The sequence below is a fragment of the Anarrhichthys ocellatus genome, unplaced genomic scaffold, assembly GCF_004355925.1.
Source record: "Anarrhichthys ocellatus isolate YVR2014 unplaced genomic scaffold, GSC_Weel_1.0 scaffold59, whole genome shotgun sequence".
NCBI lineage: Eukaryota > Metazoa > Chordata > Actinopteri > Perciformes > Anarhichadidae > Anarrhichthys > Anarrhichthys ocellatus.
This window is the reverse complement of record NW_022280089.1, coordinates 427,079-439,929: the sequence shown is the minus strand read 5'-3', so window position 1 is coordinate 439,929 and position 12,851 is coordinate 427,079. Positions and strand designations below refer to the sequence as shown.

The window sequence follows — 12,851 nt, the reverse complement described above, 5'->3', positions numbered from 1 at the left end:
TGGGGCAACATCCCCATTAATATGCCAACAAGCAGCTTCAACAATCTGTAACTTGATCTTGTGAATAGGTATATTGCTGCAAATGAATTGTTACCACATAACCCATATATTGTGATTTAAGTAGTTTGAGTTGTAAATATATTCCTCAGCGCCCTTAAAAGACTATTTCAATTGTATATAGCCTGGTACATTGTCCATTGTTGAGAAGAGCAATCTCTGGACGTGGCTTCATCTTGTGTCTCCTCAGCAGTCTGGCCTCTCAAGACACCGTGCAGCAGAGCCCCCTGCTGCAATTTATATGAAGCTGCAAAACTGTCTGGATGTCTGTGGCTGTTGGACCTTAGTCTCCATCAGACGTTGGTGTCAAGATGTGTTTGAGTAAAGGACAACGAAAGATTCATACTTTACACTTCCTGAAAGACTATGCTCAAAGGACAAGTCCACCATCTCTGGTCTAGTGTCATTCTACTTTGTTCAGATTGTAAATATCCCTCCCACTTCAGATATACATCTTTAAAATGAATTACACACATATATTTTCATTTGAAAAAAAGGTTAGTAATTTCCTAAATCAGCTGGGCACTGTAGGTTACTCAAACATCAACATCTGGATACACAGGTAATACTCGTTAGGATCAATTCATTGTTGGATTTGTTGACAACGGGAAAACACTTTTTTTAAAACCATTACTGCTGCTTTTGGGTTTCTAACAGTCTATTTGCATAATCTGAGTATGAAGCAGTTCATATTTTCACTAGATGAGAAAGATCCATATGGACTTGCACATTCTGATCACTGGCTTTCTGAGTGTCCACGAGAGCACTTTGCAGAATCACAGCTAGTAAAGTTACATCTGTTCTGTTTAAATACATGAGGGGTTTATTTCATATTCAAAAGAAATTATTCAAACGTTCATATTCAAGTGTTCATGTTTGCAATGTAAAAAAAAAAAAAAAAAAAAAAAAAAACTTATTCAGTTACAGGTATTTTAAAAAATATCATATTACCTTGTTTAGCTTTCAGACAAATAGACCATATAATGGCCAGGTGCAGAAATCCACTCACCATTACAGTACATGTGATAATCTCCAGACACTGATGCAACTACAACTCATACCAGGACATACCAACGGATTTGACCGGACTTTTTCAAAATCAAAGGTCCAGTCTTTGCATGTCAACGTTAAACGAATGGAAAGGCTATAAATGTGGTGTATGCTTAATTTAAAAAAAACCCAAAAAACTACAGCGTAAGTGGTAGGAGACTCACTTTCAGTAGCAAAAAACAGCAAAACCTCCACATGTCCTTTCCTCATGGCTAACATAACTTTCTCAACCCATTTTCCTGTAACCTCACAGGCAGTAAATCCATCGATGCAACGTTTCTACGAATACAGTTTTAAAATAGAACAACAGAAAATCTGTTGGTTCCTATCAAAAAGTACAGTAACCAGCGGTGGAGTCTGACGGAAGTTAAAGGTTCCTGCACCTGAAGGCCATGTATGCAGTCAGTGGTACAACTGGGCATCTCCGTCTGGCGCTATAACGCCGGCCGCCCGTTCAGTTTGTCGTGCATGAGTGCGATGGCTCCGCCCGTGAAGTCTCTGAGAACCTGCACCGTCTCCCGCTGGAGCTGCAGCGACTCACGCACAAACTCCTGCTGGGTCTCCGCCAGCTGCTGCACCGACTCAGACAGAAGCTCTAGGGAGCGTGAAACCGTCTCCAACAGGATGTTGGTGGCGTGCTGTTCTTGAAGGCTCAACGATGCACTGTGTAGAACGCTGTCCCTAGTGCTCTGCGAGGGCTGACCCGGCGTTGGAAGCGCGGCTGTCGACGGTGCAGAGGACGTCTGTGGCTGTCCTTGTTTCTGGATGCCGTTGTTCCCTTGGTGATCTTCTGTTGGTTTTGCAGTCCGGGTGGAAGGAGGCGCGTCATCCCTTTGGTCATCGTCCGAGTCTCCGAATGCAGCTTCAGCATCTTGAGTCAAAGAAAAAAAAGGCACATCGGTGTTTTCTTATGACTCAAACATGTTGCGAAAATTCTTCTTAATCTTGAAAACTCACCTTCTGTTGCAGGTACCTCGTACTGCACATCAAAGGCAGATTGTGAAGTGTCCCCTGCAACATTCAAAGCATTTAAAATTGTTTAAAACAAAAACATGAAAGGGCAAAATGTGAGCCAATAGTTGCACAAAATACTCAGAGAAGGGGGACAATGATTTGTTTATTAATATGTAATGTGTGTTATGTAGAAATTTGAACTTCATTGATGTTCAGACTGGGATTAAGACGTTTTTGGCACTTACTTGTGCTGTAGGAAGTTGCTGGGGGCATAGCCACGTCCAACGCACCATTAGGAGAACTCTGCATTCCAATCATATCCTCCTCATCCATTTCTTCTTCCTCATCTGGCACATCGTCATCATCTCCCAGCGGGCCAAAGTCAGCCGAGCTCTGGTCTTCCTGGTTCATCTCCAGAATCTGCAGCACTATTTTCTCAGTCTGATTAAGGTCTCGAGAGAGACGAGAGTTGAGGCCCCTGTTGGGCACCGTCCCTGACCGCATGGCAGCCACTTTCCGCTTGGTGTCACACTTCAGATCAGACCATTTCTTGATGACCTCGATGACCTCCCGTTGGCACTCCCCGATCTCATTGACACGTGCAGTGATCTCTGCCCACGTGCGCTTCTTCACGTCTGTTTGCACACCACGATTGAATTTGCCTTTTGGGGGGGGGGGGACACAACAAAATGTCCTTAAGCACTTATTTTTCAATGCCTGTTGTCAGTGATCAGACCACATTCAACATTTTATAATATTCACAGATTTACTAATGTCTAATATACTTGTGCATGCCCAAACCATATTATTTCCTGTGCTAGCTTTATTTATTTCATATTTTTGATTAACTAGCTACTGTGCAATCACTCACTTCCTGGGTACCCAGGCACAAATCCTAAAGTGCAATCATCTTCACTCTGATGGGATCAGCACTTAAAATCACATACCCACAACAACCATCCGATGCTTCCTCACTTCATCCAACAGTATGTGGACTTCACTGAAAGAGAAGCGAGCTTTTCTTTTCTTGAAGCGAGTAATACTGTCTTGGTTGTAGTATACTGGTGAAGACATCCTCCCCACAGAGTCAATTGGTTTCCAGCTACTTTGTAGTCTCTGCTGAGCTTCAGCTTCTCCAGCTGTCTGTCAGCCGGTGTTGTGCTAACAACAAAGTTAAAAGAGCATTGGGGCGTTAATGATGAATCTACTCACAAGTGTCAATGCTGTATCAATTCATATTTGAGACTGAGATTGAAGGCTAGACACAAAAGCTTGACTTGACGAAAGATAAGGTAAGTAACGTTAGTATTAATGCAGTGATAGCATTCGTTCAGGCTCAACAGCTGGGCAATGACCGTGTGGAGCAGGAATAACGTTAGCCTGTGATGGCTGAAAAAATAATGAATGAATATTATCAACATTTGAACTGTAACATAGTAACATGCATAGGTCGAACTGTTCTCATACCGTTCTCATAAGCAGGGACATGGAGCAGGTTTCGCGTGATGATAATGTCAGTGCTAGCCGTGAGAGAGTGAGTGGACAATGGACGAAGCTATAGTCGCTTTACACACACGACATCCTGTTTCGCTAGTTAGCTATATGTAGAGCCCACTCGTAGTTATAGTCAAATTAACTATACCTCGATAACCACTTTGCACTTGTATTTTTACGAGTAAAAGCTATTTAATTTCCTCATATGATGTAACGTGCATTGAGTCCACTAGCTTTGGTGTAATGTTACACAACAGCACACACTAGGTTAGACGTTAGCTCCCTTTGCAGCAAGACAACGTTAGCTAACGGTACTTTAGTCAGAAATGGCTAATGAAGCACTTGGTTCACGTAACCTCACTTCACGAGGAATACCATAACGGCAAAAAATAGTTAATGAGATGGTGAACATACCCCCAAGTCTAAGAAGTTGGGATTTGGTCCAGAAACGTAATGATAAACTTCCTTATCGACAAGATAGCTACTGTCAAGCTAGCCAGCACGAAGCTAACGCTACACGAAAGATGTCCGGTTAACGTTCGTTGGCTTGCGTTAGCTAACTAAGTTAAAGCAGCTGGCTAAATAATTATTGACGGACATAACATTAGTATAGCTATAGTACAGGGCCTTTAAGTATTGCTTCCACATGTAACGTAAAACGATAACCACGATTCATCTTGTGATTTCGCTGATTACGTTGCTTCGTATTATTTCTATACTTTCCCCGTTGTAAAAATGTGCTTTTATTTTGAAGGAGCACGCGCATTCTCTGGTGTCGTAGGCTAACTTCTCACTCACTCACTCACACTCTCTCACACACACACACACACACACACACACTAATGAAGTATCTATGGATTTGGTTGCATACATAAACATTAAGGTTGGATGCATTTATTTGCAAAAGCTTGGCTAGAACTCCTTATTTGATCAAAGAAAAATATATTGGCTTGGGTTCTATTTTAAATTGAATAGCCATTGTCAATCTAAATGGTCCAGAAACAGATCCCAGTTGAGCCTAAAGGGGATTCCATTAGTCATTGGACAATGACTAAAAGTAGCCTGCAACAACTGTTCGTAGTGAATCAAGAATAAGACACATTTAACATACCCTTTTATTTCAAATATGGCACAGGTATTTATTTCCCCAAGCATTTTTCAGCAAAAGTTGAATGACTGTGGCTATAACTACATAGTTAAGAACACTTAATAATGCCATCTCTACTTTTGGCTGCATGCATTAGTGGCATACACAGGTTATATATTATCAATTTACACATTGTGCTGGCATTATCCGGTGTAGGCATTTTGAACATGTGCACAGAGAAGAGTAAAGTGGTTGGTGAGCCGAAACATAGAGGGTGTTATGGCCAAGGTGCATTACCAGCATTGAAATGGCAAAATATTAGCATGCCCAAACAAAGCAATGCCTCTAGGGATGTTAATGTATGTCAGTATAAGGAGAACGCACTAGCGGTCCTCACCGCTATGCATATACAGTGACAGTGCAACTCTGATACAAATCATTAAACCATGATCTGCTTGCAATAGGCTGCGGTGCAAATGCACCATCATTCACACATCTACCTTAGTTTTCTTTATATTAAAAAAAAAAAAAAAAAAAAAAAAAAAAAAAAAAAAAAAAAAAAAAAAGGCGAGCTGTCCCGCATTGTTGTTTTGGTGAACAAGAATCTCTCGTCAGTGAGGCTTGGGGCTGGTTTCACAAGGATAATGAATATGACTGTGTTCTAACAAATAGTACACTGGCTCCACACATTCCATTCAGCTAAAGGGGGAAAGAAAAAAAACACGGGCTAGTTTGTATTTCTTTAAACCAATCACAATCCTATTGGGAAGTTTTAAGCAGAAGACGCAGCTACGGTGCCCTTGCAAAATAGATAGCACAGACAGCAGAAGAGGAGAATGTCGAGTCACACTAAAATAGTGAAACTTTAGATACATGTATAACTTTATAAAGCTCTAGTTTTTGTCTATCTGAAAGTCTCTGCAAAGAAAAGGTCCACCCATACCCGTTTACCCAAATTTAGACCTCTTCTCTGGGCTGCACAGGTGTGTACACACTGACTGACACTCCTGGTAGTGTTGTTGCACCTGCTAGGGGCAACTTATACCATTGTGATTCTCATGAGTGAATGGATTTAGATGAGCTTGAGTAATTCTCAGTATTGCTCCACCCCACTTTAACCTGTCCAGAGGTCTACTCAGCTAGAACACCTGAAAACATGCTGGGTGCTGAGCCTTTAAACATTACAGACCGATTTGCTGTGTGGGTACATTAACCCTCTCTTAAAGGCTCCTGCACATCCTCACAGGTTTTTCCAGTTACAGTCACTCTGCTCGGGTTGAAGTTCGGTGGAGCTTTTCTGAGAATTTGCATGGCCACTTAACTCCCTGTGCTAATACGAACGCTAAAGGTGTAACGGAAAAAATAACAGCAGATACGGAGATGTCACTCAATCATCTGTACACGCCCACATAGTCCTGAGAAGGATATAATTAGGCAAAAGAAGTGGAAACAACTGTGAGTGGCCGTTCAAATGGCAAACATGGTTAACCAAGCTACAGCTTCGCATTGTTAACTTCTGTTCACTCTAGCAGAAAACTGGACATTTTTGTCCAATGTCCACATTTTGGCAGTTAAACAGTCTCAGAGCAAAACTATGATTGGCCTACCTCCACAGATCCCTCTTAACATACAATCTTTGTGAGACCAGCCGCATACGAACGGGAGCTTCCTGCTTTCACATAAAGTTTTTCAAAAATGTCACTGCGTATAAAACATGATGTTGGCGTATACCTCCTCTCAGGCACGAGAAAGATAGAAAGGAAATGTCAAACAAGCGCACCAAATGACACCAGTTCAGCACCCTGTCGTCTTTATGCCCATGATGGGTACTATTGCGAGTGCAGGATTGTGCTTTTCTGGGTTGCCAATACAGTAATTTCTGTCTCGCAAGTATAATGGAACACTACGCCTGCATTGAATTTAAAAAAGAAGCCTGCACACACAATGGATTTGCTGAATAACAGAGTTGTAGGGATGGTTGAGAAAATATTTTGTGCTAACAAACAAAGTGGTTCCAAGCAGGAGGGGGGACGACATTGTCTGGACTCAAGAGTACATGGTCAGCTGAAGCCACTGAAAAGACAAAGAGAAGAGGATGACTTCAGAACTCTGAATCAGTCAAACCGCACTGAGATTTCAGTTAGCTGAGATCTGCTTACCTCCTGAACATTAACTTTGATAGTCCCATTGTTATCCTTGTCCAGGGTTTTGAAGGAACCTGAATCAGAACAGATGTTATCATCAAACTTATACAATAACAATAACCACAACATTGTGTAATATTTCAATTTCATGTGCAATATAACTTTACTACTTTTTCAATATCGACAATATCTCTTAATATTATTTTCCCATTTCAGTTCAGCATTGGTGTAAGCATCACTTCTTATAGGCTTTGTATTTAACATTAGTTGTTGTATTTTACTTTTTCTATTGAAGTTGATTTTTTTTTAAACTTTATTTACCTTACTTCTATTGCTATTGTAATCTATTTAGCAATGGTGTAATTCTTTTACACTGAATAAATGTTTTTCTATTGTTCACATACATATACATATATATATATATACACATATACATACATATTTTTTTTTCTGTTGTAATATTTTCATGGAATATCCTTGGGAATGAATAAAGTTCTATCTTATCTTAAGCCTACACCTTCAGTTAATGAGTCAATCATTCTTATCACACAGCTGTTAATGAAATACATTTAATCAATTTATTTCAGCACTGGACTTTCAAACTTACGGCACATGGCATCCAACCTCACAAGGCAGCCAATGTAGTTGTCAAAATCCATGTTGCCGCCCTCATCGCTGTATCTGCGGATTATCATGTTGAACAGCTGGTCATTGAGGGGGAAGCCTGGGGAAGAGATGATAACACAAATATATCCAAAACACTGGTGTGATATTCAAATCATGAACAGCAGCTCAAAGAGGAGGCATTCAGCAGAGTTCAGAAAAAGGTGCGTCTATGTAGCTAGTGTTCACTCGCCTTGACAAGATAATAACATTAATGCCAGCAGAGGCGAAGCCAAATCTAACCTGTTTTCAATGAATAATGGTGAATTGATTATTATTTCTTATTTATCTGTAGGCTTCTGTCTTATGAAACCACTTTCCAAAAAAAGCATTATTTTTTGTTCAAACATGCACAGCCACATGACTGTTGACGGTTAATTTAACAGCCCTGTTGTAAGTTCTGGCTCCACCCACAACCGTTGCTTTACCTGTGGCTCTAACAGGTTTTTGCATAAGCTAAAACACTTTCTGAAACTAGGGCCCTCTTTCTCAAAGCTCTACACACTAAAACTAAAAACAAACAAATATCTTGGTTCAAAACTGTATCAACTTTAAAAAAAAAAATATATTTTTGCATCAGAATTTCACACACAAACACCAAGTCAACAGGTCTCGCCACATGCCGACTGCACACTGATGCTTTGAGTATGAAACACTTATCATTTGCATTTGTAGCATGCTGTCAATATAGACTGACAGAAATGCAATGTTTCAATACTCATAATAGTATCAGACACAATGACTTTAACTGATGACATGATTGTGTTACTATATTGTACTGTAAACTGAATACAGCATGTTGTAATTACAGTCCTTTAACTCTCTCTACATCTTGTTCACACCAAAGAGCAAACCTGAATCCTGATTTCTAAGTGATCTCATTGGTTACAGGTGTTTTCACAGGAGCATTCTGGGTAAAGGTGATTTATAATCGAGTGTTATTTCAACGTCAGTGTTTAGCCAACGACACACATGCTTTTAGTTTTGACTGATAAGTCTAACGTAGATAACTGTAGATATTTGCAAAAAGTGTGTTTTAGAATTTTTAATCTTGGTGTAAAGCAGAAAATGTGCTTATTTTTTGTGTCTTGGCAATTGTACATAACTGTATTACTGGCATGAAAAAAAGTTTCATTTTGACTGCATCCTTTCAGCAGATGTGCAAACATTTGAACATAAAACAAAACACTCACCAGCGGCTCTGAACGCGGTGGGCAGCTCATCTGCACCGATGAGACCGGAGCCATCGCAGTCATGAGTTTTGTACACTCCCTAAACAATAACAATAAAAAGTAATTAAAGCATTTATGCCAAGAAAATGTCATGGTAAACCGAGTCCTTTCTAACAACCTGTCGATATGGGTGTACCAACCATATGAGAAACTCCTTTAAAAATGAATATAATTGCATTCTTTTGTTTATTTTAGAATTCAAAAGTAATGAGGGAATGTCTGGTAGGCTTAATTCAACAAGCACCAATACCATGTGTCATAGTGGTGTAACGGATCACGGATTGATCCGTGATCGGATCACACCTCATGGTTCGGCACATTTGTGAACCGCGGATTAATTGAGGTTTTTTTTTTACAGTTTAATCACCATAGTGTGTAATAAAGGTTTACTGCTGCTGTTCCTTTTCAAGTAACAAGTCCCAGAATATCAATGCAGAGTGTCAGTGAACAGATATAAAGCAGTAGTGTGTTCACGTGAACAGAGCAGATTAAAAGCATTTCACAGTGAAAGTCATGGTGAGCGGAGGAACTTGAGAAGCCCCCGGCATCATTTAAGTCACAAGTTGGGGAGCATTTTGTCTTCCCTGTAAGTTATGACGGGATGAGGGTGGTGGACATAACCGTTACGGTATGTAGGCGTTGTTTAAAGAGAAAGACACAGACAGGTGCTGCAGACACGCCCCCTCTGTGAGTCACAGACACACCTGGTGCAGGTGCTGACAGAAGCAGCAGAGTGGAAGCTAGACAGACCCAATAGTAATATCCCAGTTAGCACAGAGAGGTCTACCCTCTTCCCAGGAAATGGAGATATTCTCATCTTTTTGAAAAACAAAATGTAAAGTTGTAGACCATTTCACAGTAGACCAAAGTTGTTGCCTAGCAGTTCAGTTCAGTTGAAACAGTGGAAGCTAGCTCACTGGTTGTTTCTTTCTTTCAATATTGATCCAAGGACGAGAGTATCAACATACCTCAGGTATAACAGGTTATAACTACGATTCATTTGACAGGAAATGAAATAATCTGCTACACATTGATAATGTGTCCTTCAGTAAAACACAGTATACCAATTTATGTCTATGTAAAACATGGCAGTCAATCAAATAAGTGTAGCACACTGTACATTCAGAAAACAGATGTGAGGGACAAATGAAATGGGCGCTCTGTACTCACCTGCCATTTCTTTATATTGTTCCAGAGCTGTTTGAATTCATGAAAGCCGAGTCTTCCAGTGCTGTCACTCTGTAACAGCATTAAGGACAACAGACAATGTCTTCTTTGGCTCCATCTTAAACAAACAGTTGACTTACTTGTGGACATGCTGTATTTGCCAAAGGCGCGATTTTACGTGACTTCCTCATTCGTGTGGTAAAGTAAAGTAAATTCCCAGTAGGGAATGAGTGTCAACTTTTTTTCTCCGACTTGGTCGGCACTCCTTTGATGTGTTTCATTGAGCTGTGGGTGGGACAGAGTCTGGTGAGCCAACACATCTCTTTTTATAGCCAGTTGTGTGTGTGTGTATTTTTACAGTTGGCTTCATACTGGATCACACGACATATAAAGCCCAGTAATAATAGAAAGGATACATCCATGACTGCCACCATGCTCCTACAAGACTCAATGCTGAAACCATCTGTCTGCAGGTCTCCACCTGAAATGCAACAAACCATGTTACCATGTTGTACGCCTCTTTTCAAAGACACATAAAAATGTGTATAAATATTGCAACGGACTAAACCAATACAGAGTGTGGTAGACCACACAGAACTACAAGAAATGCATGCAGGCATTTATAAGAGATAAGGCCTTTGAACATAGGGGGGGCGATATGTTTTGTGAAATTAATTTGCACGTCAATATACATGTTTTTGAACTGTTGTTTTTGTTGTGAATACTTTGACATAAAACACGATTATTACACGGCGGAAAAGCGACGTCATTTTTTTCCGATACAAGGTGGATTTCTCTAAGCTTTTGCTCTGTTCTTACCTTACACAATAAAAGCCCTAGACAAACTTTCACAATAAAAGCCTTACACAAAAAATATTTGCAGGTCAGTATTATGCATTTTCGTGGATAGTCATCACGCCCCCGGTGTTTAAAGGCCTTTAGACTCTAAATATAGCATACGTCTTACGCTTTGAAATGATTTTGTTGAGGATATCCATCAGCTCTTTCGGGCTCACTTCCATGTCCTAAAAGACAAATATTTTACAAAGTCAGCAGAAACCAGTACAGATTCTCAACTGTATGGTGTAACAAAATGAATGCTGTAGAAATGTTATTTGAACAGTTAAAATACCCTTTAGCCTTTGATTTTCTAGGATTAACGAAGTTGAATATTTATATAGATTGTGCGATTACTGCAGAAACCAACATAGCTTCAAAGAGAGGTACATGTAGATATAGCACTCACCTCTCCAGCGAGCTGCTGGAAGACCCTGCGGAACTGTTTCTCCTCATCGCTCTCATGCTGCTCGGCATATACAACTGGCCTGCGTGGTGGAGGCTGCGGGAGAGAGTCACAGCAAACATTACAATCCGGAGTTAGAATGAGAGCGATGATCAAACCGAGCTGGTAATGTAATGTCAAATTACTCACAGGGTCAGAAGGAACAAACTGGTCGATGTTGTTACTAAGAAAGGATTAAAAATAAAGAGAGAGGTTAAGTCACAAACCACAATTATTTTTGGCTTGGACAGGGAAGATGCAGATTCTCACCTGACAACATCGATGATGCCACTGAGAAAGGACTTTGCAAGAAACATCTTCCTTTAACTGTGAAGGCAAAATGCAACAAGAATTAGGGGAAAGATTTACACCGCAGATTCATGACTTCAGCACCACAGGATCATGTTTTGTTTTTACATGCATCTACATGCCATAAGTAGAATAAAAATAATTCGAAATGAATGGCAGCAGTGATCACTTGTGGTTAGAGTAATACAGGTAAAAAGTCACTGTAGCAATTTACTAGAGCTAGGCTAAATTACAAAGTGCTGAGGTTTCTCCTGTCTGGTGCTGTGAAGAGGTCTGTAGCTCAGGAATCCCAAGCAAAACCCGAATTTAGTTTTTAGTGAAAATATAACAATGCAAATACTATATATTTGAATCACAAAGCATTAGTAAATGGTTCACAAATAACAAACAAACAGACAATTCAATGTGAATGTCACCCGTTACAAAAATGCACGGGTGTTTGCAGCAGTACTGGTTGAGCTTGTTATCAATGTCTTGCGTTTTCCTCGATTGCACAGCCCAATTAGTGAAAAAATGTAATGCCGCACCCAGATTGCGAAAAGCAGATCCGTTTTAAAAGGTTATCTTGATGAATCATAAGTTGATTTGAACTTTAAAACTTGCATTACAGGGTAACTAAATGTCCCACTTCAGGGTCAACGTAACGTTATTGCTAAGACTGGGCAAGTTAACGTGTTCTAACTTTACATTATGTCGTAACATTACGCTCGAATAACAGCATTATGTCAGGTTATCTTCTGTTATTTACCCAATCAATTACGGCAGCCTAAAACCATTGAAGTATTGTCGACACCGTGCAGTCTCTTCCTAACAGTATGGATTTTAAATGGAATGTAGTGACGGTAGCCTGTAAATATGCGAACGCTAGCTAGCTAACTTATGTTTTAGCTAAGCTAACATCAAGCTAACCATCGGTCATAAAACTTGGAATTACCGTTATTATCAAATATCTAATCCTATATTGTTATCTTTTAAGGTAAACAATACTTTGGTCATCTAAAACTCGACGTTTATATTCAACGTTACCGTGAGGCGACAGCACTCTGTCGAGTTGAGCAGGATAACTGGCTGAGTTCGTGAGTTACTTTAAACTCCGCTTGCAGGATGGTCCGTCAACACGCCCCAACTGACGCTACAGAGAGTAACTGGGATGCGAGATAATATCTCACAGTCGTTTCCGTCTTTGCTTCGGGTTTCAGTACAGGAAACGATTGGCTTGATTTGACGCGAAACACTTGAATGAGATGAGTCAGGCCGAAGCAGACTTGCGCAACTATCGGCATTGCTGTCTTGCTGAGTGCATTGTATGAGCTTCTTGTAGTAAAAAAATATTCTGTTAAATATTCGAGGTCTATGCTCCTGAGCAGAGCCGACCACCACGGAAGTTTAAAGTGCTTGACAGTCACGTGATT

General features: G+C 40.2%; 2 protein-coding genes across 4 annotated transcripts; both read right to left on the bottom strand.

Annotated features, from left to right (window-relative positions):
* Window positions 1-857: 857 nt before the first annotated feature.
* On the bottom strand, window positions 858-4,551 carry LOC116396791 (uncharacterized). Of its 3 annotated transcripts, none has more exons than XM_031871627.1 (5): window positions 3,529-4,551; window positions 3,009-3,222; window positions 2,307-2,723; window positions 2,065-2,118; window positions 858-1,978 (listed from the first exon to the last, which is right to left on the bottom strand). In XM_031871627.1, the coding sequence occupies exons 2-5, from the start codon at window positions 3,133-3,135 to the stop codon at window positions 1,542-1,544; spliced, it is 1,035 nt and encodes a 344-aa protein (XP_031727487.1). In that variant the 5' UTR covers window positions 3,136-3,222; window positions 3,529-4,551; the 3' UTR covers window positions 858-1,541. The 3 variants fall into 3 exon arrangements, with proteins under 3 accessions (XP_031727487.1, XP_031727486.1, XP_031727488.1); XM_031871626.1 differs by having other exon boundaries at window positions 3,009-3,204; XM_031871628.1 differs by having other exon boundaries at window positions 3,970-4,551.
* A 105-nt stretch (window positions 4,552-4,656) lies between these two features.
* On the bottom strand, window positions 4,657-12,640 carry capns1a (calpain, small subunit 1 a). Its single transcript, XM_031871629.1, has 11 exons — window positions 12,466-12,640; window positions 11,401-11,457; window positions 11,281-11,314; window positions 11,095-11,187; window positions 10,816-10,873; window positions 10,265-10,329; window positions 9,852-9,920; window positions 8,643-8,721; window positions 7,394-7,510; window positions 6,802-6,860; window positions 4,657-6,715 (listed from the first exon to the last, which is right to left on the bottom strand). Exons 2-11 carry the CDS (start codon window positions 11,445-11,447, stop codon window positions 6,689-6,691), a joined length of 648 nt encoding a protein of 215 aa, XP_031727489.1. The 5' UTR covers window positions 11,448-11,457; window positions 12,466-12,640; the 3' UTR covers window positions 4,657-6,688.
* Window positions 12,641-12,851: the final 211 nt, after the last annotated feature.